The 25,902-nt window shown below is 40.7% G+C and overlaps 1 protein-coding gene across 1 annotated transcript in view; it reads right to left on the bottom strand.

The window, feature by feature from the left end:
* Positions 1–25,687, bottom strand: part of LOC309802828 (uncharacterized protein) — a gene marked incomplete at its 5' end in the record, with an annotated part of 31,618 nt that extends 5,931 nt beyond the window's left edge. Inside the window, one exon of the mRNA XM_082618718.1 lies at positions 25,573–25,687. Coding sequence (XP_082474844.1) covers positions 25,573–25,687 — 115 coding nt within the window. The remainder of the gene's footprint in view (positions 1–25,572) is intronic.
* Between the last annotated feature and the right edge of the window lie 215 nt (positions 25,688–25,902).

Below are 25,902 nucleotides of genomic sequence, written 5' to 3'. Positions count from 1 at the left end.
TGTCCACATGATTACTATCTTCGATTATTAATTTCTAATCTACAGGGTATTGATGCTGTTTTATTCCAAGTCTATAGTGCCTAGCAAGTACCACACACAATAGATACACTTGAATAATTTCTCTGCCCTCCACTTAACCTGGTCTTTCCTTTCTCTGGACTAGTACTCTGCTTGAATGTTTCTTTTTAGTTTGTTTGTTTGTTGCTATTAATTGGTTACTTGATCAAAAACAATTTTATATTATTATTTACCTGATTATCATCTCCTTTTCTATCTAGATTAGAAACTTCTCTAGGGCAGATTCCTAGGGCATTTAGTTCTTTTTCAGACCTCCATAATACCTACCACAGCTTTTACACATTTCACTGGAAAATTATTCAAGAAAAGAATGATGATTATATCACTATTACTGATAAATATTTATACCTCAAGAAATTCCTGGCTGTCCGACAGCTCTCTGGGTTGCTGGAAGATATATGTATATGTCTGTGTGCATATGCCTAAAAGGGAAAGTGTAAACTACAAGAGGTGTCCACACAGAGGACACTTGATGTGGGCCTCAATTTCCAGAAATGCCACATTTTATCTCTTTACCTACCTCCATCTCTGGTGACTGAGCTGTTTTTTGGCCACACTACCATGCCAAAAACATAGCAATTGAATTTTGACTATAATTACAAAGCCCATAGTTTAACCATAATCATGTAGCAAACATTTTCTTCTGGATTCAAATTGTCTTTCAGCACCAGCACCTCCATAATTAAAATTGAGTGGTATGGTGTTCATATTCATCAGCATTATTAAGAGTTTATTTATATATTTTGAGAAAAAGAAAGAATAAAAATGTACACATTTTTCTTTTATCATAAGAATCGTGACTTCCATTTATAAGCATTCCAATTTTCCTTAAAAATATGAGGCCAGTTTTTTAAAGGTTTCCACCCACCCAACTAAATATGAGCTGGAACATCCTGTGAAAATACTGTGCAATCTGGGTAGAAACCCAGATTCAAACTGGAGAACTGAAATGTCTTCATCATCTTGGAATAGAACACTAAATTCCAACCATTCCAACTAGGAAATTGTGCTAGCAATTGATTTTGATATTACAGGCCTAATCCAGAGCAACCAAATCTTTTTCATCAGAATGAAAAAAATATCTTAGCCTTCCCTTTCATCTTTCAAGGCAGAAGTAGGAGAGACATCAAAAGACCTCTCCACTCCTTGATTCATTGCCTGCATTCTCTTCTTTTTTTATTTATTTATTTTCTTTATTTTTTTGGCTGTGTCAGGTCTTAGTTGCAGCATGCGGGATCTTTCATTGCAGCGCGTGGGCTTCTCTCTAGTTGTGTCCTGAGGGTTTTCTCTCTCTAGTTGTGTCACATGGGCTCTGTAGTTTGTGGCATGCGGGCTCCCTCACTGAGGCGCACGGGCTTAGTTGCCCTGTGGCATGTGGGATGCGGGATGTTAGTTCCCCGACCAGGGATCGAATCCATGTCCCCTGCATTGGAAGGTGGATTCTTTACCACTGGACCACCAGGGAAATCCCGACTGCATACTCTTCTAATCCAAAAGTCAACTAACCAAGGGTTCTACCTTCAGATAGGAAAGGTTTGCAGGATAATATGTGGCAGTTCACATCTGGGCTTCAGTAGGATAGATGCAGGCTTGCATAACTTTTCTCCCAAAAGATTTTTTCAATTACGTTTTAACTTTTAAAAATTGCAACACAGAAAGAAAAAAGTAGATATTGCAACTAGGAGAGAGCCCAATCTTGTGTCACATCCTATGAACCCACCCTCTCACCCTCTTCCAGCCTCCTACTGTGGCTCTTTGTTGGCTGGATCCACTCAAAGATAATTCATTAGCTGTGTCTTTATATACATAGAAAATCTAGATAGCAAATCTGATCACAGATGGATGGAAAGAAAATAAAAAGATTGATGTAAATGTTTTAATTTGGAGAGGAAAAGGGGAAGATGAAATAAAGAAGCATATTATTCTAAAGTGAAAGAAAAGATGTATTATAGAAGACAACTCACCACAGTAAACAGAAGAAAAATAGAGACAAATGTTTTCCACCCAGTAAACAGAAGAAAAATAGAGACAAATGTTTTCCACCCTGAAGGAAATCAAATACGTCAAAAGTGAAATGATAAGACGGGACGCCCCTGGTGGCGTAGTGATTAAGAACCCGTCTGCCAATGCAGGAGACATGAGCTCGATCCCTGGTCCGGGAAGATCCCACATGCCACGGAGCAACTAAGCCCATGCACCACAACTACTCAGCCTGCGTGCCACAGCTACTGAAGCCCGTGTGCCTGGAGCCCATGCTCCACAACAAGAGAAGCCGCCGTGATGAGAAGTCCGCGCAGCACAACGAAGAGTAGCCCCCACTCACCACAACTAGAGAAAGGCCATGTGCAGCAACAAAGATCCAATGCAGCCAAAAATAAATAAATAAATAAATACATTTATTTAAAAAAAGAAGTGAAATGATATGACAATGAATGAGATCTAAAGGGAGACGGAAGAGCTAAGGGAAAATACTGAGAGGGGGAAAAAATCATACCACTGCAGAAGTAATAACTGAATTATAAGGAATAAGAAGAAACATCTGGCAGAAAATAGTGGGGTAGATGACAGACTTTTAAAAAGCATTTCAAATACAAAGGAAAAGGACAAAGAGGTTAAAGTGATTAGACAGGAGATGAAAAATATGGAGGACAAGTAACCAAAATCCAATTTAGAGAAATTGATGCCTCTGACATATTTAGACTTAATGAAACTAGAAAAATTATTAAAAGATGTAAAATGTCCTCCTATATCTGTTCTCTCCTTCCATAAAAATAGCGTTTGAGCTGGCCACATGGTGAATAAGCTAGACTTGATTTCACAGCCTTTCTTCTAACTAGGTGTGGCCCTAAGACTAAATTTTAGGCAATGAAATGTGAGCAGGAATGGGTGTCTGCCACGCTGGAGGTCTTCCTTAAAAGACTGAGCCTGTGCCTTCCTAACCCTTTTTCCCCTTCATGATGGCTGGAAAAAAGGATTCCCAGATTTAGCAAATAAAAATAAAGAATGCCCAGTTCAGTTTGAATGTCAGATAAACAAAGAACACATTTTCAGTATATCTCAATTATTGTGTGTGATATACTTGTCCTAAAAAATTATTCATTGTTTATCCACAATTCAAAGTGAACTGGGTGTCCTATATTTTATCTGGGAATCTTCCTTTAGATACTGAGAATGGGAGCATCTCCTTTGACCCAGAGATGGAAGTCACCTGTGGAAGATGCCAGAGACATTGCCACAGGCCTGAATTGCTTACTTCTGGCTTGTTACCAGAAACAGACATAACCTTCCATGTAACCACTTCTATATATAAGAACCACTGTATTTTTAAGATCTTTTTGGTATAGGAGCTTAGCTTTTGTCTAAACTATATGTGAACACTATTTTGCAATGCCAAAGATGAAAAAGACTTACCATGTTTCAGGAATTATTAAAAGAGAATAATTACTTGGGGGAAGTTGTTAAAATTTGATTATTAAAGAAAAAAAGGAATTCTAAAAGTAAATCAAAGTGAATCACTTAAAGCAGGGGATGACAAACCATGGCCCACAGACCAAATCCAGTCTGCTGCCTGTTTTTCTAAACAAAGTTTTATGGGAATACAACCATGGTTATCTGTTTACTTGTCTACGGCTGCTTCAGCACTGTAATAACAGAGGCAGGACACAGCAACAGAGACCATACTGCCTGCAAAGCCTAAAATATTTCCTATCTGGCTCTCTCCAGTAATAGTGTGCTGACCTCTGGCCCAAAGGAAAAACATTATTAACCGCAGAACTCTTCTCAGTATGAACTGATATAAAAGAGTTTTGAAGAAAAAAAGGTGCCTTAAAGATGACACTATGTAGTCATCCACATCTAAAAGCCGCAGAAAGACACTCTCAACTATGTAGGTATTAGGGAAATGTATCACCTTTCCTCAAAACAATTATATGATATGACCATATAATCCACTAAAACAGGGTTCAGAGTAAATATAAAAGGACTGAAACAACTGATTATATAGAATGTACACATTATACATCTTGAAAGAAAGGTCCTACAATGAAAAGTAATAATGCTGTCAGTATAATATATGAGAATCAAAATGAGGGTACAAAAAATTGAGAGGTGGAAGGACAAAGAAAGGTGAAAAAGTGTTAATTGCAGTAATTTCCTCAGTGGTTATAGGGAGTTAGTATTCTCTAATAGTATTCTTCTGGTATCTAAGGCAGAAGTGTTGAGTGACTAAATAATTAGAAATAATGTGAAAAGACAAGCCACAGACTAGCAGAAGATATATGTCATTGATATAACCCACCAAGGATTTATATCGACAGTTTATAAAGAGCCCCTATAAACCAATAAATACAATAGAAAAGATAAATATGGGGCTTCCCTGGTGGCGCGGTGGTTGAGAGTCCGCCTGCCGATGCAGTGGACATAGGTTCGTGCCCCAGTCCGGGAGGATCCCACATGCCGTAGAGCGGCTGGGCCCGTGAGCCATGGCCGCTGAGCCTGTGCGTCTCCCGGAGCCTGTGCTCCGCAACGGGAGAGGCCACAACAGTGAGAGGCCCACATACCGGAAAAAAAAAAAAAAAAAAAAACAGTACCATATCTGCCCACCCCACCCCAAGCCAAGTGCTCTCTCCCCACCGCTTACACTTTATTTAATTTTTCAAAGCACTAATCCAAACCCTAATTGCCACCTGGTGTTTAATATTGTTATTTATTGCCTCTCTTCCCAGATTAGAATGTAAACCTCAGAAGAACAGGAAATAAGTCTCTTGTTTATTGCTAAATCCCTGTGCCTAGAACAGGCCTGGCATATACTAGACACCCAATAAAATATGTGCTGAAGAGTAAATGAAAACCACTTTGGCAGGAACATTTTAAAATATAATAGTGAGGAAAATTGAGGATGTACATACTCTATTCCAGACAAAATCTACTTCTGGATATCCACCCAGAGGAACTGTCCCTTTTATATCTAAGCAGAAAGTATAAGTAACTCTTTCTAGAAAAGCAGAAATAATATGCTCTTCAGTAGGTAAACAAAAATCAGTTTTGTTTACGTGATCCAAATCTATTTAGCAGGTAAAATGAAAATATCAACAAATATCAATTTATATCAAAAGAATTACGTTGAGTGAAAAGGCGAATTGTGATAAGATGATCAGTTTGTTGATGTAAATATTATATACATATGTATCCATATATGCAACATATATTGTTTATAATATACACATGTGATGAAAAGTATAAAAATCATGGAATGATACACATCAGCTTCAGGAGGGAAGGAGGAAGGAAAGAAAAGAGGGATGGGGAAAGGGTTTAGCTGCAACATTTTGGGTCTTTAAAATAAAAAGCTCTGAAGACATATCATAAACATATTTTATCCCACGCACCTATGGTCACCTAGTCTATGACAAAGGAGGCAAGAATATACAATGGAGAAAAGGCAGCCTCTTCAATAAGTGGTGCTGGGAAAACTGGACAGCTACATGTAAAAGAATGAAATTAGAACACTCCCTAACACCATACACAAAAATAAACTCAAAATGGATTAAAGGCCTAAATGTCAGGCCAGACACTATAAAAACCCTTAGAGGAAAACATAGGAAGCACACTCTTTGACATAAATCACAGCAAGATCTTTTTTGACCCACCTCCTAGAACAATAAAAATAAAAACAAAAATAGACAAATGGGACCTAATTAAACTTCAAAGCTTTTGCACAGCAAAGGAAACCATAAACAAGATGAAAAGACAACCCTCAGAATGGGAGAAAATATTTGCAAATGAAGCAACTGACAAAGGATTAATCTCCAAAATATATAAACAGTTCATGCAGCTCAATATCAAAGAAACAAACAACCCAATCAAAAAATGGGTGGAAGACCTAAATAGACATTTCTCCAAAGAAGACATATAGATGGCCAAGAGGCACATGAAAAGATGCTCAACATCACTAATTATTAGAGAAATGCAAATCAAAACTACCATGAGGTATCACCATACACTGGTCATCATCAAAAAATCTGCAAACAACAAATGCTGGAGAGGGTGTGGTGAAAAGGGAACCCTCTTGCATTGTTGGTGGGAATGTAAATTGATACAGCCACTATGGAGAACAGTAGGGAGGTTCCTTAAAAAACTAAAAATAGAATTACCATATGACCCAGCAATCCCACTACTGGGAATATACCCTGAGAAACATAAGACACATGCACCCCAGTGTTCATTGCAGCACTATTTACAATAGCCAGGACATGGAAACAACCTAAATGTCCATCAACAGATGAATGGATAAAGAAGACGTGGTACATATATACAATGGAATATAACTCAGCCATAAAAAGGAACAAAACTGGGTCATTTGTAGAGATGTGGATGGACCTGGAGTCTGTCATACAGAGTGATGTAAGTCAGAAAGAGAAAAACAAATATCGTATACTAACGCATATATGTGGAATCTAGAAAAATGGTACAGATGAACCTATTTGCAGGGCAGGAATAGAGACACAGACATAGAGAACAGACATGTGGATACAGGAAAGGATGGGGAGGGCGGGATGAACTGGGAGATTAGGATTGACAAATATACACTACCATGTGTAAAATAGATAGCTAGTGGGAACCTGCTGTATAGCACAGGGCACTCAGCTTGGTGCTCTGCGATGACCTAGATGGTTGGGATGGCAGGGTGGGGGTGGGAGGGAGGTCCAAGAGGGAGGGGATATATGTATACATATAGATGATTCACTTCGTTGTACAGCACAAACTAGCACAACATTGTAAAGCAACTATACTCCAATAAAAAAAATAAAGTTGGGCCTCCCTGGTGGCGCAGTGGTTGAGAGTCCGCCTGCCGATGCAGGGGATACGGGTTCGTGCCCCGGTCTGGGAGGATCCCATATGCCGCGGAGCAGCTGGGCCCGTGAGCCATGGCCGCTGGGCCTGCGCGTCCAGAGCCTGTGCTCCGCAACGGGAGAGGCCACAACAGTGAGAGGCCCGCATACTGAAAAAAAAAAAATAATAAAATAAAAAATAAAATAAAATAAAATAAAGTTAAAAAAATAGCACATATATTTAGACATAATATAGTATGTAATACAATCTATCTATTTCCACTACATATATTAAAACCAGAAAATCTGAACAGCATTTGTCTTTGGGGTGAGGAACTGAGAATGGTAAAGGAGAGGAAAAAGCACCTTGATCACCATTTGGAGTTTTTTTCCTAAAATTATTTATGAGAAAGCATTACTTCCATTTTTTAAATGACAAATTTAAAATGCCTTTCTTCAGTCCTTGTTGGGGCAAACAGATAGGAAAATAAAAACACTGAGGACCTGAATAACATAATTAACAAGCTTGAAATTATACGTATCTATCAAAATCTCTCTCTAAAAGTAAAAGACTACCTTCTCTCAAGGCTCCCATAAACCACGATAAGAATTGACCATATGTCAAGCCATAGAAAAGATTTTGGTACATACTACAAGGCAGAAATAGCATAAAATAGTTTTACCACATACAACACGAAATTGCTTTTTTTTAAGTGGAGGCAAAGCCTTCAACCCTTGGGAATTATTCATGTGCTCCCCTAGACAACTCTTGTATTAATTACACAGGTGACCAAAATCCAAATGTCAGAGTACCAACAAAAGAAGGAAAATGAGAACAGTAGTTATCAAAGCCTGAGGAATGTGAGCAAAGGTGTACTTATAAGAACATTCATAACCTCATATATTTTCACTACCAAAATAGAAACAATGAAAATGATTTTTAGAAATCAAGAAATTAGAAGAAAAGTTAAACCTAAGGAAAGCAGAATGAGAGAATTAATAAAAGTAAAACACTGAATCAAATAACTGAAAAGCAGTGCAAATTACAAATAAAACTTTTGTAATAAAAGCAATAACACAAAAAATCATTTGATTATTTAATAAGAAAAAAAGAGAAGAAAACATGAATACCTGGAAATAAGAATAAGAAAATAACCACAGAAATGGAGGAAATATAACAGAAGTAAAAGCAAGAGCTTGATAATATATCTGAAAACAGGGAAAATATAAAATTCCAAAAGTTAACTGAAGACAAAGCCTACGTGGACTTCCTTCATGGCACAGTGGTTAAGAATCCGCCTGCCAATGCAGGGGACACGGGTTCGAGCCCTGGTCCTGGAAGATCCCACATGACGTGGGGCAACTAAGCCCGTGTGCCACAACTACTGAGCCCGCATGCAACAACTACTGAAGCCCGCGTGCCTAGAGCCTATGCTCTGCAGCAAGAGAAGCCACCACAATGAGAAGGCCGTGCACCACAACGAAGAGTAGCCCCCGCTCACTGCAACTAGAGAAAGCCCGCACGCAGCAACAAAGACCCAACGCAGCCAAAAAAAAAAAAAAGACAAAGCCTATGTAAAGAAGACAATAACAATGGAAGATATTAAGAAAGTTCTCAAAGAAATACCTTTTTAAAAAGTGCCATTGGGGCTTCCCTGTTGGCACAGTGGTTGAGAGTCCGCCTGCTGATGCAGGGGACACGGGTTCGTGCCCTGGTCCAGGAAGATCCCACATACCGCGGAGCGGCTAGGCCCGTGAGCCATGGCCGCTGAGCCTGCACGTCCGGAGCCTGTGCTCCGCAACGGGAGAGGCCACAACAGTGAGAGGTCCGCGTACCGCAAAAAAAAAAAAAAAAAAAAAAAGTGCCATAAATAAAATGTTTTCCGGGATACAGAAATTTCTTGTACAGCTCTTTAAGGAACAGATAATTTCTATGCAATTTAAATGGCTCTAGGGCATAAATAAAGAAGCAAAAAATTTTAAACAATTTTCTAAAGCCTGAATGATAAATATATGCTGGAAGAAGAAAGCCATGAGCCAATTTCAGATGCAAATAGTGATTTTTAAAATTTTTCTTAAAATACTGGTATTAACTTTAAGCAAAATATTAAATAATATCCCATGATGGGTGGCAGGAGGGAGAGGTTCATTGAAAAAATGGAAATATTGTTAAAAATTAGGACATCTCCCCATTTTAATACATCAGGTTAGTTACAGTTGAACCATTCTGTACTCACTCGATAAAATTCCTTAAACTTCAGTTTCCAGGAAGATGGAGTAGACATACTTTTCCTTATTCCTCTTACTAAGTATAGTTAAAAACCTAGATATCTTATACCCCAAAGGTTTTTTTCTTTGCTCACTTCACATATCCATCATTAATCAGTTCTACATCATTTTCTCTACATCTTCTTTTTTTTGTTTTTTTGGGGTTTTTTTGCAGTATGCAGGCCTATCACTGTTGTGGCCTCTCCTGTTGTGGAGCACAGGCTCCAGACGCGCAGGCCCAGCGGCCATGGCTCACGGGCCCAGCCGCTCCACGGCATGTGGGATCCTTCCAGACCGGGGCATGAACCCGTGTCCCCTGCATCGTCAGGCAGACTCTCAACCACTGCACCACCAGGGAAGCCCTCTCTACTACATCTTGTTAACTCGAGAACGCAGTTTGATGGAACAGCCTTTACCTAAAATTTTCTGGTCTCATGGAAGAGGATGAAGCAAAATAAATTAGAGTGTTGGGAAGAATATTCACTATAAACTTTGATATATTTTCTTTTGGTAGTGTAGGTAGGATTAAAGGACAACATGGCTACTATCTTCTGCTTTTCATATTTTTGTAACATTACAGGATTTTGCAACAAATATGTATTAATTTTAAACTAATATTTGAGTTAAAAAGTGAAAAAGGAAAAAATCTGATTTCAATCTCTCTGCTTTAATTGAAACACATGCATTTTCCCCCCAGTCACTAGTGGACATGGAAAATAATGTGTGATCATTCATGTAACAATGCTTGAAAACATTTACTAAATAAATTTCTAGTTTTTAAAAACTAATCTTGCTTGAATCAAAAACACACCATTGAGTGAGAGGTTCTGTATATACTGCATCAAGCTATAAGAAAATTCAAAGCCTAGTCAGAAAAGCAAGTACCCATGCATCAAACAACTTCAGAGCATGACCATATATGTGATACACTGCAGAATTTTATTAACCAGAACTGAAAACACAGAGACAGAAAAATGGTATTTCCTAGGGGATGTTATGACTTTTCCTCTGTGTGAAGAAAGGGAAGAGAGCCGGGGTGGTGGTCATAGAGCCGCCAGTTCCTCTGGCCATCGTAGAGTGGCTTGGCTCTGCCATCGGGCGAGAGTAAAATCCCAGTGGACCATTTTCAGTTTGGAGGATGTATGCTATGAGGCAATGGAAGACAGTGAAGTCACAGGAAAGAGAGTGAAGTCATGGGAAAAACAGAATGGTGATGAGGATGTGTATGGCTGAGAAAGACGAGACACTTTTAGCATATTTCCGTAAAAGTGAAGGAGGACTGTCTACAGAGGACAGCGGTGTTCCTTCTGTGTGGTGTTCTGTGTGAGACCCCATACTGTCCCCGTGAAGAAAGTCTTCTATAAAGAGTTATAGGTGCTTGTCCCAGAGATAAGGATCCTCCCTACTCCCATGCGATATCAATGCAGCAAGCCCTTGGCATCTTCAAGAGACACCTACTAATAGGTTAGCCAACCCCCAAATTCTCAGGAGTAACTCAAGGAACCACATGCACATACTGCCCTGACCTCTAGGGACTGACCGCAGATGGAGATGAGGGAAGGAGAATATATTTCTCTACAGCTCCCCTTCTCCTGAGACACTTAGAGAGAGCTTGTGCGTAGTTTAAAACAAAAACGAAAATGAAAACCGGTCATTTCAAAATCCAGGCAGTTGTCCTTTTAGCCAAGGGGTTGAGGACTGTATTGTTTGGAAAGACGTCGTAAGGGACCTCATGTCCTACTGGCATGGCTGGGAGGGAGAGAAAGAAAATAAGAGTATTGAACTTGCCCGGCAATATAATGTAGAATATGGTCTCTACTGTGAACAGGGCAGCTGTGCAGATTTTGTTGCTTCTAGGAAACTCTTTCTTTCCTTTAATGTGGACGTAGACAAGTCTGTCCCTGAGAATTGCTTGTCCTCGGGAGAAGAAAGTGTGAATGTGTGTGAGGGGGTGGAAGTGGGTGTGCCTGTGTAGGAGTGTGTTTGAGTCTGTTTCCTCAGAGTTACTCACAAAGACTGGGAGCCTCGGAAGGAATAGGGACTTTCCCCTTATTTTGATGCAAAGGTCTCAAACACCAGGGGCCCTGGACTGCCACAACCCCAACCGTGGACAGTTCACCTGCCAGAACTCACCTGGATGATTCTGCTGAGGCCTCCAAGTAGCCTCTTATGTGAGGGATTGTCTAAAGCAGGGGTTGGCAAGCTAGGACCCAGGGGCCAGGTCTGGCCCACTGCCTGTTTGTGTAAATAAAATTTTATTGGAACAGCCCCGCCCATTTGTCTACATATTGTCTACTAGGGCTGCTTTCACATTACAGCAGCAGGGTTGAGTAATAGTGACAGAGACCACACAGCCCACAAAGCCTAACATACTGACTACATAAACTTTTGCAGAAAAAGTTTGCTGACCCCTGGTCAAATGTCAACACTTCCAAAGGGAAAGTTCCATATAAACATTATCCTTGAAAATCCTTTAGGAAGTAAAGACAGATACATTGTCAGCCAGTAAGTCCCAACCAGTGTTTCCTCCAGCAACAGAGGACGTCATTGTTGCTTCAACTGGATGCCTAATTAAGTGGTTGGCATATGTTTAGGGACTGTGTTGTGTGAAAAATGCATGTACCTAATATCAGAATTGCACTTAGCACAGCAAAATGAGAAGCTCAGAGAAATGCTACCAACAGAGGGCACGCAGACTCATGGCTCCCAACTCATTTTCCCTTTTGGTCAAAAGCTTTTTAAGAAGAAGGTAGGCAGCGTCATCTGCACTCTACAAATTGTCACTCCTCACTTTTTTTTAATATATAAATTTATTTATCATATTTATTTATTGTTGGATGTGTAGTGTCTTTGTTGCTGTGTACGGGCTTCTCATTGCAGTGGCTTCTCTTGTTGCGGAGCACGGGCTCTAGGCACACGGGCTTCAGTAGTTGTGGCTCGCAGGCTTCAGTAGTTGTGGCTCCTGGGCTCTAGAGCACAGGCTCAGTAATTGTGGTGCACAGGCTTAGTTGCTCCGCGGCATGTGAGATCTTCTCGGACCAGGGATCGAACCCATGTCCCCTGCATTGGCAGGTGGATTCTTAACCACTGCACCACCAGGGAAGTCCCTGGTCACTGTTTTTAAAGGAGGATTGTAGAGTTGATTTGAAGTAGGTGGATGCATGCCGCAACCCCCTTTTGGGAAATGGACTGAGAGTTTTGGATGCTATGGATTGCCCTGGTTACGGAGGCGTTATTTCAGAGGGAGGGAAGGATTTTTCCAGTACTGTAAAGAATTGGAGAAGGGCCTTTCTACAGAGAGAGAGAGGGAGAGAGGGAGAGAGGAAAGCAGATCTTGAAACAGGGAAGATTGGCTAAGCACTGCAATGTGCCAGGACAGGGCCCTGTAAGGAGTGTTGTTTCTTTTCCTTTTGTCTTAGACTGAGAACAGCTATATTTTGCCTCCTGTTTAAGTTCCTTTGCCTACATTGTCCTCTCTCCAGTGAGTTGCAAACTTTCAGTAAATCTTCTCACGGACTCAGTGTCATGGTATCATGGTACTAGGGGGAAGCAAAGGATGGGGCGGAATACGGCATCTGCCCTTCCCCACGTCACCCCTCCACCTAGCATGGCACGACAGCGTTTTATTAAGGAAGGCTGGGAGTGCCAAGGTTTGGGGCAGCAACCAGCCCCACATTGGACAGAGGCTCAACACAAAAGCTGGAAGCCTTGGGAGGGAACAGAGGGGAGCGGAGGTGCAGCTACATGGTTACATGATTCCGGGACAAACAGGAGATAAACGTGCTCCTCCTTTCCCGGCAAATATACTATCGAAACATGAGTGGCCCTTGAAAATGATGGAAAATATGACTGTGTGTGTTGGGGGGCTGGGGGTAGGGGGAGAGGAAGGTAAATACATGAATTACAGAAACGTGGGAACGTTTCACAGTGGAATGTTTCTGATGGATATCTTCACAGCAAAAATGAACTGCTCTTTTCACGTTCACCAGCATCTTCCTTCGCACCTATAGGCCATTTTTAAAGGTGCACATAAAGATGTTATACAGTGAGTCCAGCCATGACAAGGGGAAAACTGCAAGACTGAGTTGAGAGGTACCTGCCCCTGTTCTCCAGCCTGCAGCGCATCTTATTCAAATTTGTGCTGCAGCCCAATTACAACCTGCTACATGTCAGAGACCTCCGGTTTGTTCATGAATACCCAAACTGCAAAATCTAACTTACTAGATTTTTTTTACTAGTAAAATTTAGGAGCATTTAAAAAAATTTTTATTGAGGAATAATTAACGAATAGAGCTGTATGTATTTAAAGGGTATAACGTGATGATTTTATACACATAGACATGGAATGATTACCAAGATCAAGATAACTAATTTATTAATTTAAAATTGAGCTAATGGGTTTCTCTGGTGGTGCAGTGGCTAAGAATCCGTCTGCCAATGCAGGGGACATGGGTTCAAGCCCTGGTCCGGGAAGATCCCACATGCCGCGGAGCAATTAAGCCCGTGAGCCACAACTACTGAGCCTGCGCTCTAGAGCTCACAAGCCACAACTACTGAGCCTGCGCTCTAGAGCCCGTGAGTCACAACTACTGAGCCCACGCGCCACAACTACTGAGCTTGCGCGCCTAGAGCCCGTGCTCCACGACAAAGAGAAGCCACCGCAATGAGAAGCCCGCGCACCACAACGAAGAGTAGCCCCCTCTCGCCACAACTAGAGAAAGCCCGCGCACAGCAACAAAGACCCAACGCAGCCAAAAATAAATAAATAAAACAAATAAATTTATTTTAAAAAAGGAAATAAAAATTAACAAAATAAAATAAAATAAAATCGAGCTAATTACTGAAGCGGGAACTTAAATCCTTGATGTAAAGTCTGATTTAGAATTCCAGTTACATTTTTGAAAAATGCAGCTTCATCAGGCTAGGAATTGAGCTGATAAAAACAGCAAATTAAATGGCACCTGGATTTGATCAAACACATAAAGATTTGATCAACCCGGGCTGTATATTTGAAATTTCTGGGAGCTCTAAGAACTCCTGAGACTCAGGCCACACTGGAAACCTGTCAATTCAGCTCTCTGGGGGTGGGGCCCGGGCACCAGTGTTTTTGAAAACTCCTCAGGTGATCCCATCCTGCAGTCAAGACTGGACATTGCTCTGAATGCAAGTAGAGGAAAAGGGAATGGTTACATCACAGAAGCCTGCAGAGGCTTGACACTTCAAGAAGTGCGTAAAGCTTTGCATCTCTGCTTTCTTTTATTCTAGAGCAGAAGGCGTTTTAGGAGTTCTGATTGAGCCCAGAAATGTGAACTGTTCTATTTAGACTTCATGAAAGCACATGTGGGCGACGTTGCCATGAAATCACTCTAACCATCTGGCAATGCAACAGGAAGTTATTCTGGTATCGAATAAAGTGAAACAAGTAGGGTGAGGCAGCAATTCAAACTTATCAAAATAGCTTTGATCTTCCGAGTGGTAGAGAAGAGTATTCGTCCTTTCCAAGGGGATTTTTTTCCTTCTTCCTTATTTACATAGAAAAGATTTCTTAAGCTAAGATTTAATTTGGGTCTATTATTTTAAGAAATAAAATAAACCCTAATACTTCAAAGGTTTTAATAAAAACATAAAGCTCTACTTCTTAGTCTCATGGAGGAGAATGTATAAATCCAATTAATGGGCATTTGAAGTGAATATTGGAGCCCTATTAAAACTGAAACAGCTTTAAAATGTATGAAAGACTTGACAGGTACACGGCCAACTTGGGAACAGGAAGCCTTATTGTAGGTGGGGGATGAGGGGAAAACGGTCTCTATATTATGCGTTTACCATCACTTAGGGGATAAGGCGTCTCGAGGTAATCACCATAACATCAACTGTTCTGTCTTAACACTGTTTTATTTATTTTATTGGTCATGCTGTGTCTTTTCATAGATTTTTCATGTGCTCTCATGAGTTCTATTTTCTTAACCTCTCCATTTGAAGACTTTCTCTAAGCCCTGCCATCACCCTACCCCGCCCTAACCATGCCACCCCCTCAGCCATAAAGGATGCTAGAGTGGTAAGTCTGAGTGTGCCTTTTTGTTGCCCTTGAACATAGAAATATGGTTTTCCAGATTTAGGAACATTATCCATTTCTTAATTAAACTTTTTATTTTGGGGAAATTGTGGCTTCACATGCAATTGTGAGAAATGATGCAAAGAGGGACTGTGTTCCCGTTACCTAGTTTCTCCCAATGGTAACATCTTGCAGAACTATAGTAAAGGGACTTCTCTGGTGGCGCAGTGGTTAAGAATCCGCCTGCCAATTCAGGGGACATGGGTTCGAGCCCTGGTCTGGGAAGATCCCACATGCCGCAGAGCAACTAAGCCCATGAGCCACAACTACTGAGCCTGCGCTCTAGAGCCCGCAAGCCACAACTACTGAGCCCACGTGCCTAGAGTCCATGCTCTGCAACAAGAGAAGCCACTGCAATGAGAAGCCTGGGCACCGCAACGAAGAGTAGCCCCCACTCACCACAACTAGAGAAAGCCCGCGCACAGCAACAAAGACCCAACGCAGCCAAAAATAAATAAATTAAATAAATAAATTTAAAAAAACAAAAACAAAAAAAACTATAGTAGAACTTGGTACATATATACAATGGAATATTACTCAGCCATAAAAAAGAGTGAAATAATGCCATTTGCAGGAACATGGATGGACCTAGAGATTAACATACTAAGTGAAGTAAGTCACACAGAGAAAGACAAATATCATATGAGATCACTTATATGTGGAATCCAAAAAAACAATACAAATGAACTTATTTACAAAACAGAAACAGACTCACAGACTTCAAAAACAAACCTATGGTTACCAAAGAGGAAAGGTGTGGGGAGGGATAAATTAGGAGTTTGGGATTAACATATACACAGTACTATGTAGAAAGCAGATAATCAACAAGGACCTACTGTATAGCACAGGGAACTCTACTCAATATTCTCTAATAACCTAAATGGGAAACGAATTTGAAAAAGAATAGATACATGTATAGGTATAACTAAATCACTTTACTGTACACCTGAAACTAACACAACATTGTAAATCAACTATACTCCAATATAAAACAAAAATATTTTTTAAAATGACTTAGGAAAAAAAATTGTGAATCACTATATTGTACACCAGTAACATACAATATTGTACAGCAACTATACTTCAATTAAAATAAATTAATTAAAAAAAACTATAGTAGGGCTTCCCTGATGGTGCCGTGGTTGAGAGTCCGCCTGCTGATGCAGGGGACACAGGTTCGTGCCCCGGTCCCGGAGGATACCACATGCCGCGGAGCGGCGGGGCCCGTGAGCCATGGCCACTGAGCCTGCGCGTCCGGAGCCTGTGCTCCGCAACGGGAGAGGCCACAACAGTGAGGGGCCCGCGTACCGCAAAACAAAACAAAAGAAACAAACAAACAAAAAAACTATAGTAGAACCAGGATATAGACATTGGTACAGCCAAGATCAAGGACACTTCATAGACGCAACCAAGAATCACTCAGGTTGTCCCTTTTTGTGACCCACATGTCTCTCCCACTCCACACCCCTGCTTAACTCTTGGCAACTATAATGTCCTCCATTTCTATAATTTTGTCATTTCAAGAATGTTATATAAATGGAATCATACAGTCTGTCACCTATCGGGATCACCTTTTTTCACTCACTCAACATAATTCTCTGGTGATTCATCCAGGTTGTCGTGTGTATCGACAGTTTGTTCCTTTTGATTACTAAGTAGTCCTCCACGATGTGGCCATCTCACAGTTTGTTTTACTATGCACCCGAGGAAGGACATCTGGGTTCTTTCCAGTTTGGGGCTGTTACGAATCAAGTGGCAATAAAAATATTTGTGTACAGGTTTTTGCATGAACATACGTTTTCATTTCTCTGGGATAGATACCCAGGTCTGCAATTGTTGGGTCATATGCTAATTACAGGCTTTTTAAGAAACTGCCGAAGTGTTTTCCAGGGTGACTCTACCTCTACATTCCCTCCAGCAATGTGTGAGGGATCGAGTTTCTCCACATCCTTGCCAGCATTTGGTGTTATTATTTTTTATTGTAGCCATTCTGATAAGTGTGTAGTAATAGCTCATTGTGGTTTTAATTTACATTTCCCTAATGGCTATTGACATAGAACACCTTTTCATGTACTCTTCTTATGTTTGTTTTATATATACTGTCCAGGTTTTCAGTTGTATTTAGCAGCAACGAGAAGGAAAGTACCACATTATCTTTTACGGTGAGTTAAAGTAGAATAGCAGTTATAAGGGGGCAGGTTCTGCTCTCACATGGCCAAGGTTCAAATCTTAGCTTAATCAAATCCTGGCTTTGCAAACTTGGTTAACCACTCTTTCCTCGGTTTTCCACTCTGCAAAATTGGAAGAACACCTATCTTGTTTTGAGGATTTAATGAACTACTGCAAAACACTTCAAGTAAAATGTTCAATCATTTCTAGTTATTATATAGAATTCATATGCCTTGTATAAAATTGATTATATGATTTGATAAAATTTTAATATTTGCTTCACACTCATCTAGTTTTTAATATTACAGAAAACTATTTTGATGCCAACCTATTTTTCCTTTTTTAAGTCACCTTTTCTGGGTGTGTCAAGACTGCCTGACATGAAGACTAATGGATAGTGAAATCTTTGTTGAATCACCTTCATAAATATCTGCTTAATTTATCTCCTCATCTATACTAATGGAATGAAATGGCTGAATGAGGTTTCTTTCTATTCATTCTGAAAAGTCAAGAAATGAAAAAATAAGAGAGTTAAGGTTAAAAACATAAAGACTGATACTGTATAATAAAAACATTTCTGGAAAACCATACAACAAAGTTCTCTAATCAAATTCTATTAGTAGTTTAAAGTTCTATTTCTGGTCTTTTTTAATGGATAGCTCAGTATATGTCAGTTTCCTCTAACTAAATATTTGTTAAGCTTTCAGTTATTTGGATCTATTGTATGCATGTCTATTAATTAATGAGTTCAACATATAAAATGATCATTTACTCTTTGTCGGGCACCGTGATGGAAGCTATGAACACCTACAGATGAATAAGCAAAGTCCTGAAGGGAATTTATATTCTGGTAGAATAGACTAAAATTTGTCTAGAAATGATCATGCTCTGAGGTAGAACATGAGGTACCAAAGGATCCACAGAGGAAAACCTCTAGGTATAGGAATCAGTTAGAGGTGAAATGAGGTTAAAAGGTAGGGTAGACTTGGGATATGCAGAATTGGAGGAAAGGGCATTCTAGAGTTAGTAAAGTAAAATCACATAAGTAGCAAAGTGGGATGCATCCCTAGGGCCCTGTGAGCAGCTCAGGTTGACTGGACCATAGTTTGCAGGAAGGAGTTTAATGAGAGAGAAAGCTGAGAAGACAGGTAGGGACTAAAAAGTGCAGGACCTGGGCTTCCCTGGTGGCACAGTGGTTAAGAATCCACCTGCCAATGAAGGGGACACGGGTTCAATCCCTGGTCTGAGAAGGTCCCACATGCCACAGAGTAACTAAGCCTGTGCACCACAACTACTGACACTGCGCTCTAGAGCCTGTGTACCACAACTACGGAGCCCACACACCACAACTACTGGAGCCCACGCACCTAGAGCCCGTGATCCTCAACAAGAGAAGCCACTGCAATGAGAAGCCTGTGCACCGCAATGAAGAGTAGCCCCTGCTCACCATAACTAAAGCCCATGTGCAGCAACAAAGACCCAATGCAGCCAAAAATAAAGTAAATAAATAAATAAATTTATCTTTAAAAAGTGCAGGACCTTTTAACAATATAATCTAACAAGCTTAGAGTCTATTTAGTAGACAGTTGGGGGGGAGGGGGTCACTAAAAGTTTTGAGGCATGTGACTGAGTGACACGACCAGAGTCCCTTCACGGTGGTTAGCCAAGTAGTAGTATGGTTGGCAGAGGAACTGCTGGATGGAGCCCATGTATAGGGAAGAGACTACAGTCAGAAATCTGAGCAAGGACCATGGCAATAGCTTGGGGATAGGGAAGTAAGAGCCTGATTAGGACAGTTGTAATGGAAATAGAAGTATTGGGCAGTTTGAATTCATCTGACGTGTGACTTAATTGATTTTATGAGAGCTATTTTGGGAAGGAGAGCTTTGGGCGTGTTGACTTCAAAGTTCTGGCTGGACTTCATGTCCACCAGCAGGTGGAAAGCTGAGTCTGGACGTCAGAACAAGATCAGAGCTGCAAATACATTTTTTACCTTGTATCCGTCATGAGTAATAATCTGGTAAAGTAAGCCTCCGTCTTTAGTAACATTTTTCTAATTTGTTTTTTGGTTATTCTTGTTCGATGAGTCATCTCAAAAAATCTCATTAAGATTTTAATCAGGGCTTCCCTGGTGGCGCAGTGGTTGAGAGTCCGCCTGCCGATGCAGGGGACACAGGTTCGTGCCCCGGTCCGGGAAGATCCCACATGCCGCAGAGCGGCTGGGCCCGTGAGCCATGGCCGCTGAGCCTGTGCGTCCGGAGCCTGTGCTTCGCAACGGGAGAGGCCACGGCAGTGAGAGGCCCGCGTACCGCAAAAAAAAAAAAAAAAAAAAAAAAAAAAAAGATTTTAATCAAATAGTATTAAATGGATAAATTAACTTGGAAAGAATTAACTTTCAGTATATGAGAATAGAATATTGTGTTGTCCTATTAATGAACATAGATTTTTCTCTTCAGTTATTTGTCTTCTTTCATCACCCTTTTATCATTTTTACAATGTCATTCCTACCTATTTCTTTTTTTTAAAAAATAAATTTATTTATTTATTTATTTTTGGCTGTATTGGGTCTTCATTGCTTCGCATGGACTTTCTCTAGTTGCAGCAAGCAGGGGCTACTCTTAGTTGCGGTGTGTGGGCTTCTCATTGCGGTGGCTTGTTGTGGAACACAGGCTCTAGGTGTGCAGGCTACAGTAATTGTGGCACACGGGCTCAGTAGTTGTGGCTCACAGGCTTAGTTGCTCCGCGGCATGTGGGATCTTCCCAGACCAGGGCTCAAACCTGTGTCCCCAGCATTGGCAGGCGGATTCTTAACCACTGCGCCACCAGGGAAGTCCCCCTACCTACTTCTTTTTGCACTTATCTTAGGTATTTTATACTTTATAATGATTTGTGATTATATATTTTCAAACCATTTACTGGCATACAGAAAAATAATCAATTTTGCATATTTATTTTATAATCAACCCACTTACTGAACTCTCTCCTCAGTTCTAAGAGCTTCTGTTGCCTCTTCTTTCTGACATTTGTATCTATTTATTTTTCTTATTTTATCAATACTTGGTGACTAGAACAATCAGAGCAATTCCGGAAAATAGCAATTACTAAGTGAAGAACTTCTAGATATTTCCTTACCCTTTGCATATTCAGAAAAGTCCCTATGTTTTCTTCATAAATGAAAAAATGACTTTATTTTACCTGTGCTATTTGTTTTTCCTTTTTAAAGTTCTCCTCATTTTACTCATTTTCCTTTTTAAATCTCGCTTTGCCTTTTTATCCCATCCTGTCATCTTTTGGGGTTTTTTCTTCCTTCTTCGTCTTTCTCCTTTAATTCATTGAGACAGCATTTTCCTGCGCTTTGTGGAGGAAGGCAAAGAGATTCCTGAAATTCTTCAAGACTTTGTGGAGATTATTCTTTTCCTCTAGTCTTATACCACATTTTATAGACCCTTACTTTTCTTCTGTTTCTCATTCTTCAATCAGTTGAGATCTGGTCATACTTTTTTATCAACAGGTAGAAGCGTGGACTGTCCTGACCCCACTCCGCAGATTTGTGGGAAGATGGCGGTCCCTTCCTGAACATACAGGTTAAAGTGCTACTTGTCCACTTGCTGGTTTTTAGGGTTTTTTTTTGCGGTACGCGGGCCTCTCACTGTTGTGGCCTCTCCCGTTGCGGAGCACAGGCTCCGGACGCGCAGGCTCAGCGGCCATGGCTCACGGGCCCAGCCGCTCCGCAGCATGTGGGATCTTCCCGGACCGGGGCACGAACCCGTGTCCCCTGCATCGGCAGGTGGACTCTCAACCACTGCATCACCAGGGAAGCCCTAGGGTATTTTTAATTGTTGTGATTCTCCTCATGACATCTTATCTCACCCCTTGCACTTTGAAACTATGGAATGGTTGAAAAATTAATATCCTCACTAGGTACCTGTAATGGTTAATTTTTGTGTCAATTTGACTGGGGCATGGGGTGCCCAGATGTTTGATCAAACATTATTCTGGATGTGTCTTTGAGAATGTTTCTGGATGAGATTAATATTCAAATGAGTAGACTGAGTAAAGCAGATTACCTGCCCCAGTGTGGGTGGGCCTCATCCAATCAGTTGAAGGCCTGAATAGAAGAAAAAGGCTGAGGGAGAAGGAACTCCTTTTGCCTGACTGCCTTCCAGCTGGGGCATTGTTTTTTGTTTTTTTGTTTTTTTTTTCTGTGCCTCTGAACTCAATCTGAAACACTGGCTCTTGGAGCCTGCCAGCTTTTACACTTGAACTACATGATCAGTCCTCCTGAGTCTTCAGCTTGCCAACTGAAGCTCTTGGGACTTCTCAGCCTTCAACACTGGGTGAGTCAACTCCTTATAAAAAATATCTTTCTATATACATTCCATTGGTTCTGTTTCTCTGGAGAACCCTGACTAATATAGTACTCCTACCGGCATTCTCCGATCCTGGCCCTCTCTGCCTTTGGAGCATGACACATGGAGTCTACACTGGCCATATACTGATACTGCCAGCAGTTTTCCTGAGCCCTACTTTCTGTGCCATCACTCTCTGGAATCATAATCACCTCTGAATTAGAAAAATAAAAATGATAATGTAAATGTCTAACATTAATGGGAACTTACTAGGGCTCAAGGGCTATGCTAAGAACTGTATACCTATTTTCCAGCTAATGCAAAAATATAGCAAGATGTGGGGCAAGGAGGAATGGAGAGTGAGATGAAGAGCAAGAAGAAAGTATCAGTGCTCTGGCTGCCAGATAAGGATCTACAGACTAAGTACCACCTGCCCAATATTCCAGCTGGTACACATACAGGGCCTCTGAGCGCAAGAATCACTGTGATGGTAAAAGTCATACTCCTGCCTCTTTCCGGGTGGTTTAGGTACACTATGAAGCAGTGTCTGGGAGATTATAGCAAGCTGAGCTAGACTGTGAACTCTGTGAGGCTGATTACAGTTGTATTTATTGACAATATATTCCCAGTACCTTGCACTGTGGCTGGCACAAGATAAGTGCTTAGTATTTCCCATTAATGTTTGCCAAATCTACTTTTCCATTGGTCAAGATTTACCCCAAATTCTAATAAGTTGTATAACTGTCTTAATTTTCCTTGAGATAACTTTTCTTCTTTATTCTGTAGTTTCCTAGCTATTTTAATGGGCAATTGGGAGAAATTTTATATTTTTTTAAACCAGAAGTCACCTTAATGAATTTTAAATGATATTGTATCAAAGCTGAGGAATGCCTTTACTACAGATCAATAAGACTACACATGTCATAAATGGAATTAGTTGGTTAATGCATACGAGTCAGAAATATGAAGGAGGGAGGGGCTGCCCTGGTGGCACAGTGGTTAAGAATCCAGCTGTCAATGCAGGGGACACGGGTTCGAGCCCTGGTCCAGGAAGATCCCACATGCCGTGGAGCAACTAAGCCTGTGAGCCACAACTACTGAGCCTGCATGCCACAACTACTGAAGCCGGCGCGCCTAGAGCCTGTGCTCCGCAACAAGAGAAGCTACTGCAGTGAGAAGCCCGCGCACCGTAATGAAGAGCAGCCCCCGCTGGCCGCAGCTAGAGAAAGCCCGCACGCAGCAACAAAGACCCAATGCAGCCAAAAATAAATAAATTTAAAGAAAGAAAAAGAAATATGAAGGAGGAACATGGTTTTGTGACTGAGTAAATACCTCCATTGGTCAGAGTTCATTTCTCATCTGTGCAATGAACAAAATTACAGCCACCCCCTTGGTGTGGTGTGTGCATGTGTGTGTGTATTGGGGGAAGAGGGGCTACAATATGTCTATTGTATGGCTACAAAACTGCTTTGCAAACTGCCTATCCTGTATATATGTTAGATGTTTTGCCTGCTATCACTATGATCATTTTCTGTCTCGTGTGCTAATCTATGGACAACATCTTTCTGTGACCAAGATTCCAACCACATATTTTATCCTGTCGTTCCCAGAAGCAACAGTACAGTATTATACTCAATTTCTCTACCAGATTCAAGGGTCATGATCCCTTTGGCAGGGAGAGAGTTACTGTCAGGAATATCCTGTTGGATCCAGGACAAACCATTAAAAAGTTGCGTAAGTCTTTGTCAGCTTTGAGTTGTTATCCTGCAGGTGTTTTGCTATGTTGACACAGCTCATGTTTGCCCTGCTTTATTTATTGCTCTTTCTTTTGGAGGAAATCATAGAGAAAACAGGACTCATCCCACGGATGGAAACAGTTTCTCTATTTAGCTGCTGAACTCCTCGGGAAAGAGGGAAGAAATCAGTAAGAGGCGCTCGAATGAATAAAAAATATTCACCTTCAAAACACACTAAAAAGAGCAATGAAGGATCCAGATTAGAAGAACCTGTGCCTAGTGGGAAGCAGCTGCATAGCATAGGGAGCTCAGCTCCGTGCTTTGTGACCACCTAGAGGGGTGGGATAGGGAAGGTGGGAGGGAGACGCAAGAGGGAGGGAATACGTATACATATAGCTGATTCACTTTGTTGTACAGCGGAAACTAACACAACATTGTAAAGCAATTATACTCCAATAAAGATATTAAAAAAAAAAAAGGAGAAGAACTTGTTCCAGAGGGACTCTTGAGCACCTGGAAATGCAGAGGAAAAAGTAAAAGCCAATTTGATTAATTTTAATTGAGTAAGTAATGCTTAATCTCCAGTCATGTTCAAGGCTCTGACAGAGATACATAAAGGAGGTAAGATGCAGTTCCTGCCCTCACGTTGTTTATAGCTGAACAGAGACAATGGAGTGAACAAATGATTCTAATATAAAGCAAACCATGAGAAAGTGGCTGTCGCCAACGTGACACCCCCATTCTAGTAGGTCTTTATTAATTATATGAACATATTTCTCAAATTATGTATTTTCTTGAAAATCATGTTAAAATCTTGTTCTCAAATACAGCACTTAATGAGTCCACTGAATAAACTTTCAGAGAATAAGATATGTGTTTGGGAAGAAATAGAGGTTTTAGAAAACCTAAGTAGCTTCTGTCCAGATGTCTGTCCCTGTGCTTCTTGATGGCCACTGGAAAGGCCGAGCATATAGGAAATAGTCTTCTTTCTAATATGAAAGGCATATTTGTGTCCCGTGGAATGAGAGGTATGTGTGGTATGAGAACAGGACCCAAGGTCACTGCAGGGCTCCCAGTTCTAACGCATATTTCCTGACTTAGGTTCCTCTGCATGGATCATGGCTTGTTGGTTATTCACACTCACAACTTCTATTGCATTCGTCCTAGGATGCTTAATTATTCTTGTAACTTTTAATTGTTCTCCCCTTTCTTCATAGTTCTCTGTCTCTGTTATGGTGGAGTTTCATTTCAGTCTTGAAACCCTTTCCCTCTCATCTCCGTTTCAGTAGCATGTTTTACAGACATGGTTCAGCAATTTTTTATTTCTTAACACTTTTAACTCTTCGATGAAGTAGAGGCTCAGAATTTTCACACAATTTTTATAAACAGATGCATTTTAAGTCTGAAGAGATGTCATATATTTAATGACTTAACGGAGTAGAAATGTAAAGCCTACTTAAAAAATTAAATATTCAGAAACACAAGCTTTATAAACTGTCACTCATCATCTGTTACCCGACAAGATTAATATTTGTCTAATTTTTATAGCAACGTGTATGTAAGAATAAAATGCACAAATCGAAAGCATACATCTTGACCAAGTTTGATAAATGTATAATAAACCCATGAAACCACCACCCCAGTCAAGACAACAAACATGTCCATCACTCCAGAAAGTTCTCTCATCTCTCTGCCAGTTAATCCTCAACGCCCGGGAGCAACACTGATCTGAATCCTATCACCATGGATCCATTTTGCCTGTTCTTTCACTTCCTGTATGAAGAGACAGTTTTTACACTTTTGTGACTGTCTTCTTTCCACATTCTGTTTCTTGAGATTGGTCAATATGGTTGAGTATGAATATACTGCATTATAGGAATATACCACAATCTGTCCACTCAACTGTTGACGGATATTTGGGTTATTTCCAGTTTTCGACTATGACTAATAAACATTTACAACTAATCCAAGTCCACTTTCAAGTAGTTTCCTCACATACCTCCACTGATCGATTCTCTGCTGCATACCGGAGGCGGACCTTCTGCAGATATCCGGATTTCTCTTTTTGTGCAAAACTCTCCCCCTTATTACTCTGTCCTGAATACTCCAGCTCCCACAGTCTCTCTGGACTCGCAGTGCCATCTCCTCAATCCAAGAAGTCACTGGGTTTTGCCTGGTTTTCTCTCTCTGTGCTGAAACCTAGAAGCTCCCAAACTCTCTCAAGCTCATAAGCTTAGGCAATCATAGAGCTCCCTTTTCTTACCTGCTGTTTTTCAGGGATCACTGTCCTTCATTGCCTGATACTCAGTGTCTTCAAAGTCATTGTTTCATATATTTTGTGTCAGTTGATTTACTGA

Source organism: Mesoplodon mirus (assembly GCF_964341445.2).
Source record: "Mesoplodon mirus genome assembly, chromosome: 4".
In the NCBI taxonomy this organism is placed as follows: domain Eukaryota; kingdom Metazoa; phylum Chordata; class Mammalia; order Artiodactyla; family Ziphiidae; genus Mesoplodon; species Mesoplodon mirus.
Note: the sequence above shows the minus strand (reverse complement) of the source record. Positions and strands in the feature narration are given on the sequence as shown.